The following is an 18920-nucleotide window of genomic DNA, read 5'->3' on the forward strand; positions in this document are numbered from 1 at the left end:
TGGCAGGTGTTCTCATGTTTAACTGCCATCTGTTTCATAATAAAGAAAATTAAAAGACACCTGGTTGTTAATATTTCTTAACCTCTATTTTAGTACATCTTTTGACCTTTGCTCTGAACCACTTACAAATTAGCCCCTTCACCCATGTCTTAGGAAACCAAAGACCACGTACAGGAGGCAGTTTGTGAGGGACAGTATGTAGGGACTCCCTCCTACTCTCAGTTACCCACTCATGATGCTCTGTACCCCACAGCCATTGAGCTCAGAAATCAACATACTACACTTTGCAAAGATTGGTTGGAAGACACTATTAGTTTATTAATTTCCCCAAAGTGTTTCAGTCTAGCAAGAATACTCTTGGGCAATACATGGACTCTTGACAGAAGTTCCTCTTAAAGATAACACAGTCTAGGGAAGGCACAGGCAATTTTGGTAGGAGTGGAATTCCAGAGAGACTCCCCTTGAGTTGGTGTGGCTCTTCCATTGTCATTTACTTCCCCTGGAATTTGAAGATAACAAGAGCGATTGCTTGACTCAGCTTCCCAGTAGAATATTTGGCTGTTAGACTTATCACAGATGAAGTAAATTTTTAAATGATGACAATTTCGTATCCTAGCACTCTGGGAGGCCGAGTCGGGTGGATTGCTTGAGCTCACGAGATCAAGACCAGCCTGAGTAAAAAGCGACCCCCCATCTCTACTAAAAATAGAAAAACTGAGGCAAGAGGATCACCTGAGTCTAAGAATTGGCGATCACTGTGAGCTATGATGCCATAGCACTCTACCCAGGGTGACAGCTTGAGATTCTGTCTCAAAAAAAACTGAGGCAAAAGGATCACCTGAGCCTAAGAATTGGCAATCACTATGAGCTATGATGCCATAGCATTCTCCCCAGGGTGACAGCTTGAGATTCTGTCTCAAAAAAAAAAAAAAAAGACAATTTCACACATGCACATTACATTAAACAATTTCAAAACTTTAAAATACATGTGCAATATTTATATTGAGCCTTCCTTTCATCCTCACTAAAGAGTAATCAGGAGTAGTCATTTCATATTTGCTATGAAATATTTTAGAACCTAATGTTCTGATTGTGGTTAAAGGTACAGGCACATTTAAAACACTAAAGCCTCTCTTTGGGGCTGGTATTCAGAAGTAGGACTTAAAAAAAAACCCTCAAAACCACATCAGATTTAAGGAATATCATTGACCTGTGTTCTGTGCAAATTGTATGAGAATAAACCAATTCTTAACTAAGTTCTACTCCAGGAGATTAGAAAACATATGTCTGAGGTCATCAAGAATTGAAGTATTCCATTGAGATTCTAGATAGTGACCACCCTACCTAATCTATCTGAGCCTGTTAGCATTTTGAATCTGAAGATGGTGATGAATCAGTAACACTGAGTTTTTACCAATGTGTGTCATAAACTTGAACCTGATGAAAGACAGCTTTGATTATTTTAACTTAGATTAATAAGTATTCGTCACTATCAGTTATATTTTAGCAATAGTCATTTTTTTACTTCTGTTCTTTACCCGTGTAAAATGAATCACAACTGAAAAATTTATTACATCTTTTGGACAGATAGACTCAAACAGAAAATGATAAATGTTTGGAAATAGCATAAAGTCATTTGGTTTATGATTAACTACTTTTTTAAAATCTAGCATGAGCACAGTGAGTATTTCCTGTTTTGATCCATAAAGTAACTGTGCAAGTTTTCTTTCTGGTGTATATTCCATATGAAATATTGACAGCATTGGTTAAATAATCAAAAATGGCGATGCTATTTTAAAGCACTGTTCAATTTTCACTTAAAGATAGCACATAATTCTTTCCAGTGGTACAGTCTGTACAAGACTATTGATCCTTTTCATTACCATAGAGGATCCATCAATAGACACTCATTTATAGGATTCTCAGAAGCCACAAATAATAGGATTTGGAAGAAACAGATAACAGTTTGGTTAGTAGTTGAAACCTCCAAGTTTGCAATAAAAAAAGGCTGTACCAGAGCTCCTCTTCTTACACTAGCAAAAAAAAAAAAATTATCTGATGTCAACAGCCCAAAGACCATTTGTACTTCTGCAAAGCAAAGTGTGATCACAATACAGCAGAATATCATTAAATATAGAATCTTCTGAACACATTAGAGAAAGAGGGGTGCAACTTTGGAAGGCACATTACAAAACTTTCCTAGGCTGTGTTCATGCTGAGACAGTGTGGAGACCAGAGTACTTGTCATTTAAACATTCAGATTATCCATAGAGACTACTTGATAATTAGGAAGCTAAGAAAATTTCATTTTACCCCTAATTAAATACCCCATTGTTGTATGGGGTTTCCAAGGACCCTGAGTATGGCCATTTTGATGTCTCTTCAGCACTGCTATAATATCATTCCTAGGAAGATTTGCTGGACAGATACAACTCAAGAGAGCAGATTGTGTCTTTAATCAAAATAATTTTCATCTTACAGCTCCAGACTTCAACAGAACTCTTGAGTCCTTTCACAATCTTTAGTTAACAAATTATATTTTGGGGGAGGGGGGTGGGGTTGTTTTGTTTTTTTGAGATAGAGCCTCAAGCTATAGCCCTGGGTAGAGTGCCATGGCATCACAGCTCACAGCAACCTCAAACTCCTGGGCTTAAGTGATTTTCTTGCCTCAGCCTCCCGAGTAGCTGGGACTGCAGGTACCTGCCACAATGCCTGACTGTTTTTTGGTTGTAGTTGTCATTGTTTGGCAGGCCCAGGCCAGCTTCAAACCCACCAGCTCTGGTGTATGTGGCTGGCGCCTTAGCCACTTAAGCTATAGGCACCACCTAACAAATTGTTCTTAAATACATTTGGTGAACAAAGAGAGCTCACCAAAAGAGAAGATAATAAGAATGTTGCAGAAACTTTCTTAGATACAGGGGATCACAACGCACTGGAGGCTCATGAGACAGAATGCTTAGTGTTATTTATTTTTTATTTATTTATTTTTTTTAGAGACAGAGTCTCACTTTATTTTTATTTTATTTTATTTTATTTTATTTTATTTTTATTTATTTATTTTTTTTAGAGACAGAGTCTGCACTTTATTGTGAGCATCACAGCTCACAGCAACCTCCAGCTCTTGGGCTTAGGCGATTCTCTTGCCTCAGCCTCCCAAGTAGCTGGGACCACAGGTGCTCACCACAACACCCAACTATTTTTTTATTGCAGTTTGGCCAGGGCCGGGTTCAAACCTGCCACCCTCAGTATATGGGGCCAGCGCCCTACCCACTGAGCCACAGGCGCTGCCCTGCTTAGTGTTATTTTGTTGCTTTCTGGGCAGTATAGACTGTAAGTCTAATAAGAAGATAAAGGGAAAAAATCATTGTGTAATCTAATGAGTTATTTTTCTCCAAGGCACTCTACCAAGGCAGTATTACTTATAATTAAGTCATCTTGCTAGAGACTTATCTGATTCAAACTCACACCAAATGGCTTATTGACTGTAAGGAAACTTGCTTCTCCTGCTCTGCTTCTGACTTTTTTCTCCACCTTACTTCATGCCACCTCTCCATATGTCGGGATGGGCAGCACATGGGAGGGAGGGAGTGTTAATTTTGGATCAGAGCAACCTAGATGGAATTCCTTCCTCCTCTGCCACTCCATGCTATGTGATGGAAGACAAGTTATTTAAATTAGCCAAGCCTCAGCTTATTGAAATGTAATATAGAACTAATGATGGTACCTACCTCATAGGTTATTGAATTAAATGAGAAAATTTATGTAAAGAGCTCACATGAGCCAAAGGCATGGCTCATCCTGAGAGTTCAATAATACTAGGTTTTTGGTTTTTTTGTTCTTATTGAGACAGAGTCTCACTATGTTGCCCTTGATAGAGTGTCATGGCATCACAGCTCACAGAACCTCTCACTCTTGGGCTTAAGCAATTCTCTTGCCTCAGCCTCCCAAGTAGCTGGGACTACAAGTGCCCGCCACAACACCTGGCTATTTTTTGGTTGTAGTTGTCATTGTTGTGTAGCAGGCCCAGGCCGGGTTCAAACCCACCAGCCCCAATGCATGTGGCCAACACCCTAACCACTGAGCTACAGGCACTGAGCCCATTTACATTTTCTATTTACATTTTTTTTTTGGAGACAGTCTCACTCTGTTGCCCAGGTAGAGTGCTGTGGCATGAAGCCTAACTCATAGCAACCTCACATTCCTAAGCTCAAGTGATCCTCCTGCCTCCGCCTCCCAAGTATCTGGGACTACAGGTGCCCACCACAACGCCTGGCTATTTTTTGGTTGTAGTTGTCATTGCTGTTTGGCAGGCCCGGGCTGCGTTTGAACCCACCAGCTCCGGTGTATGTGGCTGGCTCCCTCTAGCCGTTGAGCTACAGGCACCAAGCCTAGGTATTATTTTTATCATCATTATTTTGACATTAGAGCTTATACTACTATTCTGTCCTTTTAACTTCCATATACTTGAGTCTAATTCTTGAGGGATGTTGTTTCAAATAAAATCCAGGATGGGTATGTGTTCCAGGAAGGTTGCTTTCATGAACATTTTTTCTCCTTTCTTCTGTCTTATTCTATTATACACTTATTCATATCACATATGTTAAACTTGGCCAATTGACCAGTCAAACAAATGTATTTTGTGTGTGTTCTAATGAGGAAAAAATTAAGTATCTTATAGGTTATGACATTTTAAAGCTCAACAAAGTTCCAAACAGTTAAAGTTTTCAAGACTATAAGTTTTTAAGACTGTTAAGTCTTGAGTGGTGCCTGTGGCTCAAAGGAGTAGGACACCGGCTCCATATGCCAGAGGTTGTGGGTTCAAACCCAGCCCTGGATGAACGCTGCAAAAAAAAAAAAAAAAGAAAAGAAAAAAAGACTGTTAAGTCTTTATAGTCTTGAAACTATCAAAAAATTTTTTTCAAAGAATCAATAAGTAAATGGAAAATTTTCTGAAAAATATCAAGATTCAATTGCAGGTATATAAGATTCTTTTGCTTTCAAAGCCAGAAAAACGTTAATTTCAGAATTTCTCATAAATAAGAGTATACTTTTAAACATGTCTTTTGTCCCATTTGTTAATGGTTTCTTCACATCATATGTACACATACGTCACTTAAAACTTCTTTAATCTGTCTTAATAACTAGAAGACAACTAAATGAACACACCATCTGACATAAAGACACATAACAAGTGCAACTAAATTAAGATGATAAAAAAGGAATTCCAGGAAATTAGCTATCTTAAATGTTGCTGTATCTTGGGCCCCACAGATGATGGAACAGCTGAGTCAGCTGATAACCGATCACCTGCAGATCCAACGCTGGCTCTTTAAAATGGACTATGAGTTCCAAGGAAATGGGACTGCATTTTGTGACATTCCTTGCTACCTAAAGTGCTACAACTGGGTATTAAAGGAGAGTAAGAGATATGGCCCCAAAGACTGGAGTAAGAAATGGGCACAAGTGAGTATTCAGTGATGACTTCAATCCCCAATGTCTGAACAGTTAGGAGATGAACCAAAGGGCTAAAGAAGTTTTCTTTGGGCTCCGCTCTGTCACCTACCAGCAGCATGTATATTCATTCATATACAAAATGAATGGAATTGATTAGGTTGCTTTTGATGTTTTTTCTCTGGGCTCTAAAAGTCTTTATTCACATCTTCAAATTGATTATGATAATTAGGAAGTAATTTTTTATCATATTCAGATAACATGACCAAATCTCATCACTTGCCCTAAGTAGGCCTTGATCATGTGTTCCTAACATCTGTTGTTATTAAGCTATCTGTATTTTATTATGGGGTAGTGAATTCTATTAGTGATGGTTGTCACCTAGAAGCTAATGTATAATAGCATTCTGTCAGCGGTCATATGTTTATGAAGAAATTTCATTCAAGGAAATTTATGTAACTGTTGGTCCCTAGGAGATGCTGAGAAAATAATACAACTCAGGCCAGGAAATTTCCCAGTAAATGCTGAGCTGTGGGTGAGACATCTTAGCAAATGAGTAGACGTGTAGATTTCCCCCTGCATATTGGTGGAAGGATGAATTGTAGACTACAACCTCTCAGTCCATTCCAAATTTGCCTAATAATTAATTTTATATGGTTTAATATGTAAATTATACCTGCCTTTTTAAAAGCTGTCCCACTTTGCATCCAGAGACCTAGACTTGCCTTGGCTTCTCTAATCCCAAATCTCTGTTTTGGCCGTCCTACTGGCTAGAGCATAACTGATTAGGACAATTCAGGCACCAATTCCCTTAACTGGTTCCTTCCCTACCGGCGTACATAGGGGTGGGCTGTGCAAAGTGATTTGCATCTGCTTTGAGCATCCCACTGCAGAAGTCTATGAATCAAGACACAAGTGATGGAAAGGGAGGGGCACACTAGAGGAAACCACATTATTCTTGGGGAAGTGAAATGATGAATAAATCCACAGAACAGTCAGGAGAGAGAGTTCCCTTTGACAAATGTGACTGTTCTCTCCATGATCTATTCTGGGCTTTTTTCCCTCCTCCATCAGTAAATGGACTAAATGCAGTACCTGTCATGGCCAGCTTTTTACATATTATTTAAAGGATACCAAAATGAATCACTCTTCTAGAAAAAAATAAAACAAAGAAAATGTATTTAATTTTGAGACCCATAGTGGTTTCCCATGTGTTCTTTTGAACTGAATTTTATTTCACGTTGTATAGAATTTTCCTTTTAAAGCAAAACTATTGAGATTAAGCCATAAAAGGTATAACTTTTTATTTAAAAGATTGACATGGTTAGTGTGCAAAGTGTTCCCTGGCCTCCATATTTCAAACCAATAATTTTTAAAGAATTCCTCTGACACTAGACTACAATAAATTTGAAATGTCTAAAGCTAAAACAATTTTTAAATACTGACACTTGGCTGAATTGTATCTAGACATTTCACATTATTTAATTTCAGTGATTTTAAACTATACCATTTTAAATTGGCACCAAATACATTTGACACTGCTGTTAATGTTATTAAATGTGAAACTCTTAAATAATTAATAGTCTATCTAAATCATTTTTTTAAACTTAATAAGGAAAAGATAATTATTCAGAAATCTTTTTTACAGTCTGGATCTGGGACCTGCCCTTAGCTGTGCTATGATGAGAAGCCAAAAATAAAAATAAAAATAAAGCAGTTCAGAAAAGCTTTTGTAAAATAGGAGACAATTGACATTCTTTTGCCTTCAAAGTGAAATCACATTCGAAGTGGAGATGAACTGCAATCTCCATTGAGTGTAGCTATTGAAAATTTAGGATTAGAATTCTCCTTTGTTCCAGAAGACCATGGTAATGGTGTACACTTAGACATCAAAGCATTACTTTATGAGCACAGGCATGTTTTAATGTCCTATTACAGTTTGTAGACCTGTTTCTTTTGATAATGAAGATGTTGTATCATCAAGCCTAGCCTGGCACATACAAAACATATGCTGGCAGGTTATTAAAAATTTCAGCTTCTTGATGAAAGACTATCCTGCAGGCTAAAAGTCCAGAGAAAAACTCCATTCTGGGAGAATTATTAGAAATGAGAATATGACTGTAAGCACTAAATTATGTTAATACTTACAAATAGCATCATTTGCATAGCAGTTTATGACACGATACCATGATTTTTCTCATTGGTATGTTGTAGGCAACAGATTAAAAGCAGTGCTGTTTATGGGAGTTTAAACTGTTCTGAGATTCTCTTACATCTTATGCAGATATTGGTTTTAGAGATAGGCAGAATTCAGTGTAAACTCAAGCATCTAATATAAAAAGCATCTCTTTTTCCATCTACTGTAGAACCTCTGTAAGTTGACCACCCAAGGGACTGTAACAAATTGATCAACACACAGAAGTGGCCAACATAAGGAACTAGGCCTGCTGTACCGATATGCATATGGGGTGCATGTCCGATCTATGAAAATTAGGTCAACTTTAAGAAGATTGAGCCTGTGGCTCAATCGGCTAAGGCGCCAGCCACATACACCTAAGGTGGCGGGTTTGAATCCCCAGCCTGGGCCCGCCAAACAACAATGATGGCTGCAACAAAAAAATGGCCGGGCGTTGTGGCAGGCGCCTGTGGTCCCAGCTACTTGGGAGGCAGAGGCAGGAGACTCACTTGAGCCCAGGAGTTGGAGGTTGCTGTGAGCTGTGATGCCACGGCACTCTACCCAGGGGGATAGCTTGAGGCTCCGTCTCAAAAAAAAAAAAAAAAGAAGGTGGTTGGTGTAGGGAGGTGGTCAACTGTGGAGGTGCTACTGTATTTAGAACCAGAGTTATCTGACTAGTTGCAGTGCAGATTTAAAACTAAGTCATGGGGTCAACAGATGCTGAAAAGCTATACTCACATTTTAAAAGATCAGTAAAGACATGTAGGTAATTTAGGAAAAGCAGAATGTTATGTGATGGCCACAATGAAAACAAGTACAACTGTCCTTCATTTTTTCTGGGTGGCTTGGTACCAAACCCATTCTCTTTATCCTGCTAGCCAACAAAACCTACTTTCCTGAGCAGGTTCCAGGAAGCTCATTCACTTAAGCATTCGATGCTTATTAAGGTTTATTGAATCCAAATATTTGCATGCAACTCCAAGCTTCCTGTTCCCTAGTTGTGGGTATTTATTAGGAATAAAGGCTTAAAGAAAGAAAGGCACACTTTCCTTTCACTGTAGGAAAGAGACCTTCCTGGGCACACTCACCTAAGACAGTGCAGGCTGGGTAGACCTTAACTGTGGTACCAGTTGTTCCTGTGGCATTTTTTTCTTAGGGACAGGGTCTCACTCTGTTCCCCAGGCTGGAATGCAGAAGTGTAATCATAGCTCACTGCCACCTTGAATTCCTGGGCTCCTGCCTTAGGATCTGGGACTACAGGCACATGCCACCATGCCTAGCTAATTTTTTTTACTTTGGGGGTAAAATAGGAGGTCTCACTATTACCCAGGCTGAGTTCACTAAACTCTTGGCCTCAAGTGATCCGCCCTCCTCACCCTCCCAAAGTGCTGGGATTACAGGCATGAGTCACGGTGTCTGGCCTTTTCTTATTTTTAAAGGGTAAATCTTCCTTTTCCCAATTCCTGGAACATTGGCTTAGTAATAGTGATGCTACTGGGGATGCAAGAAAATCTTTATAGAGCACTTCCTCTGTGTAAAGCACCAAGGTGGTATAGTTTAGGGTTTCTGTGAGCAGCCCTTCTTTGGGCCTCCATTACCCTGGAGAGTCTGGGATGTGGATGTCTTAATATCACTATTTTACCACTTAATGAGAAAAAGGAAATTGAACTGGTTCTTGAATGCTGCTATTAAATATTGCTATTTCAGCCCTTTGCAAGAGCAATTTTCCCTTTACTTATACTTTGGTTTACTTTGTTAGACATTTTATATTAATTGTGGGATCACCAAAGGGGGAAAAAAACCTAATTCAAGTCACCCAAGCCTAGAAAAGGTAGAATAAACCATAGTTGCTGTTTTGCCTCCTTGTAGAACTAAGTCAACAAACCAAATACACTATTATTAATACAAAAAAGAACCAGCAATCCATTCATGCCATAGAACTCTCTACTTCTCCCTCTCTGTTGTGAAGGCTTCCATCCCTTCTGACTGGCCTTGGAACTGGGTCATGGGAGCCACGGTAGGATGGCTGAGCTGGTGTCCTGTGTGGTATTTATTAGGTATTTATTAGGTGATGTTAAAGAGCCCTTGCCTTGTACCACATAATTTTTAAAAAAATTTAAAGATAATATAACAGGATTAAAGAACTACTTAACCAAATAAGTGCATAATCACTTTTCCCTAAACATAGGGAAATGTTTGCATTTTTGTGTACTAATTTCCAAATATGTGGTATTTATTTCTCGTATCTATAATAGTAGTGTATATGCTAGTTAAACATCAGATTTTAAACATTCTCCATGTTTATACATAGTCTTCACATTTAACAGCTGAATAATATTTCCTCATACTGATTAACTCCAAAGTAGCCTACCAAATAAATTGGAGATTTAAGCTATTTCCAGCTTTCTTTTTTCTTTGTTTTTTTTTGGGGGGGGGGGTAGTGAAGGCAGAGGAGAGAGGAAAGATTTGTTTGTCTTTGTGTTTGGTTTTGGTAAATACTTCTTTTTGCTTCTGTTGAATTATTTCCCTAGGCGAAAGATCCAGAAGAAGAATATTTTATGGCTCTTGTAACATATTATCATATTTCTAAGAAAGTAGTACCAATTTCCAAAGCAAATAGCAGAAAATAAGCATACTAGCTTTATCACAATCTTACCAACACTGGATAGTATGAACTGTTTGAACTTTTTATAGATATGAAAATATATTTTATGGTTGCTACTATTTAATTACTAGTAAGAGTAAGAAATATCCTTTTTCATGTCTTTATTTACTGTTTGTCTTTTATATCAAAAACATAACACCTTTGCATTTTAAAAAATCTAGTAGGTTTTCTAGGTTAAGAAAAAAGTAGGATATTATTTTTCCTAATTATTACTACATATAAATGATTACTAATTTATTTTTCATAGCTATTTTTATTGTTTAAACACTTGACTTCTTTAAATTATCTTTACATGTTTAATCGTTGCCAGGATACTGAGGTATCAAGGAAATTAAGCAATTTGTAGATCCATGGATACCCTGTTAAGGTCCTGACATTTCTTTGTATTTCTTAATAATAATAGTAATTAATTAATATCATTGTAGCATACCTCTTGAGTGCCGGGCATTGTGCTAAGCACATCACACGGATCATCTCATTAAATCTCGGGTTTTTACTCATCTACCTCCACACCAATTTGGTAAGAAAGGTATTGTTTTTCTGTTTACAGTTGCAGAAACTGATGCTAACTAATAAATGGTTGTGGCTAACTTTGAGCCCACATCTGACTTAGCCCAGGGCTTTTGCCACACTGAGTTGAATCCATTTAGAAAAGACCCTTGTGTTTGAAAATCCCGGGGAAATATTCTGCCCTGGGCCTCTGCCTTTGTGACCTGTACCATGTGCGCCCTTGTGGCAATTTTCTGCTTTCCACAGTGACTTGTGAGAAACACAAATGTCTCTGTAACTCTGCAGCCACTGCTCTTGAATTTCTCCACAGCCACTGCTCTGTCATCCTTTTCTGGATGACAGTAGAGCTGCTGGCCTTTTCCCACAAGGCACCAAGCTTAGAGGCGAAGGGGGCCAGTTGAGTTGCAGAGGAGGAACCTTGTGGGGGGAGGCGAGTGAAGGGGGCGTCTAAAATTCAGCTCTTACAACCCCTTTGCCTAGGTGATGAGAGAGAATTTTAGATATCACCCTTTGGTTGTTCATGAGGTAACAGATTTTCAATGCCTTTCCTAATTTAATGTGCTATCATGATCATTTTAGTGAGCCTGTAAATTCTCAGAAAGCTTTGAGTAACCTTCATTTTTTTAATTAAATGATAGCTGTGTACATTAATGCAAACATGGGGTACAGTGTAGTGTTTTCACATTCAATCTGAAATATTTTCATCAAACTAGTTAACATAGACTTTGTGTCATTTACTTAGTTATTGTGTTAAAACATTTATACTCTAGTTCTAGAAAAGTTCACTTGTACCCTTGTTAAACAGACCATATACCTTCAAATCAGATGTAGCAATAAAAGTAAAGCATCTAAAACCCATTTTTTTGCATAAGCAACCAAACATTTTGTTTGTTTGTTTTTTCGTTTTCTTAGTTTCCTGTTGCAGGCTGACAGTAAACTCGCTTTTTAAGTAGAATGAGTGTTGGAATAGGCTAGTCTGAACAGCTGAGTGTTCAACTATTCAGTGAGTACTCAGGGTAACAAAGAGGTAGTTTGATTTCATGGGGTTCTGCATACGGACTCATCTAGGGTAGACACCATGCTTACAAGGGAGTAACCAAAGGCAAATTTCTTCCTCTCTCCCAGTCTTCATCTGTAGATAGGGATATCAGTAGCTGTGTCTCTTGGGGAGGTGGTGAGAATTAAATGAGATAATCCTGTGAATTGGCTAGTGATATGTTTAGCAAGAAGTACTACCTGTTAATGTTATTACCATACAATTGTGTTACAACAAAATACAGGTAATATTGAACAAGTACATACAATTTAATCTCTCTTTAGTGATTGAGAAGGTCCTATAGGATCTTATAGGTTTCCAGAAGATTGTGGTGGTATACATCAGTCATCAGCGTGCAGGATTGTGGCTGTTGCAGGTATAGACTGGTGATTCAGTTGTTCCCATCTATGATTTACCCAGATAATGCATTTAAAAGAACATTAAAGGCCCTGACAGCAGCCTGGTTTCTTATCATCAAAGAATAGAAAACAATTCCATTTATTTGGTCTTTCTACATATTGAATAAAGAGCCTTGATAAAGTAGAGATTATTCTGACCCAAAGACTGAGACTTGGATGCTTCATTTCCCGGTTCCAGTTGGTGTGTTTTCTAATTAGTGTAGCAGCACGTCACCACAATCATTGGAAAGTCTTAATCATTTACATATTTTTCCTTATCTCTGAGAATGACTTAGAATGTTTTCTTCCAGTTCAATGGTCATTTTCATGAAGCTGCCAGGGTTGAGTCTGAGGTGCTTCCCTGTGCCCGCAGAAGATGACAGGAGAAGGAAAATTGCCTCCCTGAGTGGAATGAGAGCCAGGGTACCCCTTCCGAGGACCTATAATAATCAGCTACACAAGCTGTTGGTTTGTGTGTCCTATTGATTTAATATGCTTCTAATCAGTACATAAAGCTATGGGCCTGCAGTGTTAATTTTTCATATGCTTACAAAGTACCCTTTGATTTTCTGTCACACGTTAATTACAGCGTTTTGCCATTAAATAGGAAGCTTTGTGTAAACTAATTACTAGGTAATCATTGTCTACTGCAAGCGTGCTGTTTGTACCTTTTATTTTATTCTAAAAATGCACAGATCTCACAGTCTGGAAACACTCTACCTTCCAGCCATTAGCTCTCACTAATTCATAGCATTATTGTGGAGAGAGTGTAGGAGTTGTAATTGTTGTGGTATCAGAGCTGTTAATTACCGGAGTAAACAGTTGAAATGGTGCCAAGGTCTATTGTACAAGGCAGAGAAAAGGAGGTTTAAATGTTACTCCCACCATCTGGGGACTGGAGAAGAGGCAAATGCTTGAAAACAGCAGTGAGGCGCTATCGCCGCCTCAGCTCCAGGGTTGGCGGCCATATGGATCCAGAATATTTTGAATCAATTGAATTTAACTGCCAGTTTTTCGCAATAACAGCGTGGAAGGAAGGAATAAAGCAAAAGATGAGAGAAACGAGAATTGGTTAGTGTTTTCACATCCAGGAAGTCCCCGCTGGAGTTCTTTTGGAAATGTCTGCTTTGTTGGAAACCACAGAGCAGGCATGGGCATTTGGAACAGATTCAGAGTGGGTTTGATTCTCCTCCGACGGCGACTGTGCCATTTGCTGCTGGTCGTCTGTCCTTGGTGCCCCTTGGTGAGCGAGGGATGCCCTTGAGAAGACTCGGACTTTTCTGAAATGGGGCCGGATCCGACAAAAATCTTGACTTTGCAATTCATTAACTTATTATCCCGGCGTTTTAATGAACATGATCTGTAGAAATAAAGGATCAATATATAATACTCCTATAGCTGCCTCAAGTATGAGTGGAAATATCAAAGACAGCACAGTCTTCACTCTGTTTAGGGGAAGTAGCTGCCTGCCCTTTCCTTTTGGATAAAATTAAAATATAAATTCTCCTGATCATCTCTCATTCCATTCCACAAATCCACTCCTCCCCCTACTACTTGAATGAAAAATCAAGTCCAAAGGGCACATGTGTTTTCCTTTGTTTTTAATTTTCAATTAAAGAGCCTTCATCAGCATATGCAATTTTCTCAGCCAGCGATATTTCTCTAACTAGAAGGAAAGAAACCTATTACCAGTAATAATAATTAGGGATACTTTCACTTACGGTTGATTTTAAAACTGCATGGTTTCTGCTTTAAAATATTGCATAATCTTGAAAACAGTTATACTACGTATATATTTATTTGATGTCACGCTTACATTTTAATACACTTTTCCTTTCAAATCATTTCCAACATTAAACATATTTTTAAAATGCCAGCCATTTGCTGCTGTAACTACTTTTAATATTGTTTCCAAAACACGAACATATTCTTCTTTTTTTAAACCACCCTGGATTATTTATTTTTAATTGTTCCTTTAGCAGATGTTGAAGTAATTCAGGGAGTAAACAACTCCTTTGAAAGAGATCGCAGACCCCCACGTGCACCGTGAACCAAGAGCAGTATTTGTCAGGGCTTTGATGATGGCAGTTTCGTCCTGGGGAAAAATTTTCCTGCTTTTGTGTATGTGCAAAGTTCAATTAAGAATTTCGAGAAGCATTTAATCTTTATCTATTGAAATCCCCAGCATGCAGCGAGATGGGGTGAGCCTAGAAAGAAAACCACGAGCCCCTGTGGTGAGGGGAAAAAAGAAACAGCAGTTTAAGTGCCGGAAAGTTGAAAGGGAATGAACCTTTGCAGGGTTTGTGGTTGGGGGCAAAGCAGTTGTGTTGAGCTTTGGAATGGAGGCACAACATATGTGCCTCAGTTGGACAAGACGCTTCTCCCGTCAAATCAACTACTAGGCCTGCATGTCGGTGCAAGGTGGAGGCCTCGATAATGAGGGCCAGACTCCTGGAGAAGCAGCGAGTAGATAATGCTACATAAGTATGGAATTATATACCGCATTTTCACCATTCTGTTTAATGAGAGCCGCCACCGCAGCGAATCACTTGCCACACAGCCGAAATGGGCCATTAGCTATCAAGGGAAAATTGTCTTTGCCGCTTTCAGCAGATGGAGCAAATATTTTACAAAGCAATTTTACATACCAAAAACATTTGTGTGCCTTAGTAATGTTGGCTGTTTTACATTATGTTACCTTCTATAGCAGCATAATTTTCCATCTCATCGAAGGCAAAGTTGGCATTTTTGATTTTTAAATTCTCAATTAACAATTAAACATGGAGTATTAAAGCAGTCCTTAAACTTTAAGTAGGTGTAGGAAGTATTTTATGACTTGCTGAAAACACTTTCATTTTTTCTTCATTCTCTCAGCATATTTTTGCACCCTAAAGAGGGACTGTTTCTGATAATCTTAATGGAAAGGAAGGAGTGAAAACTTCACGACTGATTGCAGCATGAGAGTAACCAGCGTGCAGGATGATCCCAGCATTTATTTGTTGGCTTAAAACACTCATGGCAGACTGTGGCTACATAGTTTTTCCCACCCATTTGTATCACTTTAAAATGTTTTAAGCTTCAAGTAACAGAAAACCTAACTCAAAATAGCTTTACAAATAAAGAGGATTTATTATCTCAGCTAACCGAAAATCCAAAAATTGGTCTGGCTTTTCGACAAGGTATAATCCAGTGGCTCAGTGATGTCACCAAGACCCGGGTACTTTTCACCTTTCCTCTATACCATGCATAAGTCAGTTCCATTATAGGCAGTCCCTGAGTTACAAACATCCAACTTATATGCAACTCAGACTTACAAATGGAGATTACAGGTAATAGCTAAATTATATACAAATTCAGTTTAAGAACAAACCTAGAGAACCTGTCCAGTTTGTAACCCGGGACTGCCAGTACAAAGCCAGCTGTGCTCAGTGTTGCACAGTAGTTGCCTGTAGCTGCCCGTCAGTCCTGGAGTTTGTCCTTGGTCAAGGCACTGGGAAGAAAGAACATGTCACGTGGCAGCATCTCAGGAGAGCAGAAAGCTTCTCTCTCAGAGGGCCCCGAAGTGCTTCCTAACGTTGGTTGGGCCCAATTGGTCATGTGCCTGTAGCTTTCCTCAGGGGCCCGCGCTTAGGGCCGAGTCAGGAAGTCACTCTCAGTCAACTTACATAGCTAAGAATGGGGCAGAGGCAGTTTCTGAAAGACATTTGGGTTATTACTCTGAAAAGGGGGACACAGACCCTGGGCAGCCAGCCACAGATGCTCGCTCTTTTTCACACCTCTGATAGCACAGCCTCATCGCCACCTGTGGATGATCTAATCCCACCCAGATTAACCTGACGCCTTGGCAGCAGTGACTGCACAGATTCCACTACACTGTGGCACACCGGCAGCAACCAGTTTGAATCCCAGTTCCTGGCCATGTGACATGGAGAGGGGATAATGGTATCTCCTTCAGAGAGCGGTTAAGGGACAATGACTATAAAACCCCTGCCGCAGGGGAAGCTTTCAATAGTGAGAGCTATTCTTCTATCTAAAAAAAATTACCAAAATTTATCCTGTGCGCAGACGGCAAAGCTGCCCTTCTCAATTCACCCTCAGATTTGGAATCCCGCCCTTCTCTCCATCCCTGTACCACTAACTGACCCAAATACTGAGCACCTTTCTTGGTGCTCCACACTTCACACTCTGAAAAGGGACAGTGGCAAGAAGGGGGGATGGGGCGCACTCACCCAGGAGGTCACCCTGTGTGGGCCTAGAAGCCCCTGTTCCTTCTTCTCTTACATAAGACATTTGTCCTCGATGGCCCATATGGCCCCTTTGAACACAACAGTATTGCTTAGTTTTCCACGTCATTATCTTGCCCTCTTGACCTTATGCCACGCCCCAGTCCTCCATTGAAGGATAGCAGAAGCATCTAATCAGACCCCTCAGTTTTCTTTTGAACACCATCAATATCTGTTAATGGGAGATTTGAGATGATTAGCCAAAAAGTTTATTTTTTATTTAATTTACTGTTCCAGATTTAGCAAAGAAGCTGCTAAAACTAAATATGCGTTTTGGTGGGACTGGTACTGGGAGTATTCTAATTGGCATTCCTTCTTCCTCTCCCATCCTCTCCCTCCCCCACCCCCCGCCACACACACACACACTTGGAATTTAGTTGGTTTGAAAAGTAAACTGTACAGAGCAGAGTATCCAAGCTTTTCTTTTCTCTGCCACACATTGGAAGAAGAGTTGTGTCGGGCCACACATCAAATACACAAACACTAATGAGAGGTGATGAGCAAAACAAAAGGTCTGTGCATACTTTTCATGATATGGGACACCACAGATAAGTGAAAAAAAGTCTTCGCAAAAGCAGCATGCACCCCCGGACTGCTGGTTGAACAAACACCCCCACTCTGGAGTTTCAAGTAGCTTTAGTCATTGAGGGAAAAAGAAAAAAGAAAATATATATATATATATACACACACACACATATATACATACATATTTTTTATGTTGTATCATTTTAATATATAATAAATCACATTGATTTTAATATATAATTTTCTTCTTTTTCTTGCTTCAGATTAATATCAGGGTACAAACGATTAGGTTATATTGTTTGCATTTGTTAAGTAAAGGCCAAGTTGTAGTTGAACCCCTAGAGGGCAATTTTAAACTGGATATGCCAGTAGCTAACCCTGAGATATCTGAATTTCCCTCAGTCAACAATCTCTTCCTTCAAATTGACACTTTCTTCATAGAAAAAGAGAGAAAGCAAGAGGCAAGGTTCACGCTTCATAGACAGGAATCTGTAGGCTGCCTCAGCTGGGCTGTAGGAGGCCTTATGCCTTCTGCAGATGACTTGAAACCTTCCAAGGCCATGAGTCCTGTCGTGTACTCTGGGGGATAGATGTGGGTGTAGACAAGCCTGCCCCACGGCAGAGAAGGGGCTGAAGTTTCTCCTGATGGAAATTACCTTAGAGCCATCAGCTCCATAAAGGCAAGCAGCTACTGTGCATTCCCAGAGCTGAGGCAATCACAATCACATAAAATCTGGAATTCAGACACTTTTGTCAAAAAGTGAATGTATTTTTCTACCACTTGTTTATCATTCGCAAGGTTTACATGTTCCTGTGCACACCCTGAGTCGTTCCTGTAAGCAATCTGCTCCAAGTGGATGACTGGCTGTCTCAAACACTGACTAGGTCATCTGTCAGCTCAGTGCTGGTCTCTGAAAAGAAGCTTCCTAACTACCCATTTCACAAGTTTGTAAGATGGGGAAGTGCACCCTCTGTTGCTGCTTATAACAGACATTCACCTACACCTCAAAGGGTGAGGACGAAGGCAAGGGAGCAATGGTTTCCCAATTCTACTATTTTCTGTTTTCAGTCATTTTTTTGGAAAATTACCCAGTAACAGAGTCTGGCAACTCAGCCAGGGATCTTACACAAGCTCTTTATTCTAAGGGCCGCAGCTTCCCATTTGTAAAGCAGAGGAAATAATTCTGCACTGGCTTCCCTCAGGGCATTGCTGTAAGGAACAAATGAGATCACGAATGGGAGCTGAGACAAGAGAAAGCATTTTACAAGTGCTGTTCTCATGATCCCGTGAATTAGCAGGTTTGCTTGGCATGTGTTTGTGTGTGTGTGTATCTGTCCATATGACTTAACTTTGTTCTAAACTAAATAGCTACAGACCTTCCCTTACCAGCATCTTCCCTTAAAGTTGTGATAATTATGTTTGAACTAAGCAAAATGATAAATGCTAACAGAAATTCCTCCCCAAACTGCGAACTCTCACATCTGATATGGATAGATGCCTTGTGGCCACTGAGAAGGGAGTGTTTTTGCTTTGTGACATCACTGCTGTGATGGTGTCCTTCGTGCCTGGATCTGAGCTCTGGTCTAACCCACCAGTTCACAAGCAGGCTCTGAGTCCCAGCAGAAACTGTGCTATCAAGCGTTGTTTCAGAGGGAAATAAAATGAAATGAAACTCTTAACACAATATCATTTAACTGTCTTTATTTTCGAGCTACAGGTGCTGCTGCATTTTATTTTTGTAAAGGTGGGGTACAATTCTCTTTTTGTTGGTGTGAAAAGGCCCTTCTTAGTATAATCCTTGTATTTTTCCATCAGACGCTTTCAAAATAAAGAAATAAATTAAGCAGTTAAGAGCCCTCCCCTCCCAACCCCAAC

The 18920-nt window shown here is 39.5% G+C and overlaps 1 protein-coding gene across 1 annotated transcript in view; it reads left to right on the forward strand.

Moving 5' to 3' along the window:
* IQCH (IQ motif containing H) overlaps positions 1-18920 on the forward strand; it is a 171257-nt gene that overhangs the window by 73641 nt on the left and 78696 nt on the right. The window contains exon 9 of the mRNA XM_023510007.1: positions 5272-5463. Coding sequence (XP_023365775.1) covers positions 5272-5463 — 192 coding nt within the window. The remainder of the gene's footprint in view (positions 1-5271; positions 5464-18920) is intronic.

The sequence above is a fragment of the Otolemur garnettii genome, unplaced genomic scaffold (genome assembly GCF_000181295.1).
Source record: "Otolemur garnettii isolate 467f Iridium unplaced genomic scaffold, OtoGar3 scaffold00011, whole genome shotgun sequence".
Classification (NCBI taxonomy): domain Eukaryota; kingdom Metazoa; phylum Chordata; class Mammalia; order Primates; family Galagidae; genus Otolemur; species Otolemur garnettii.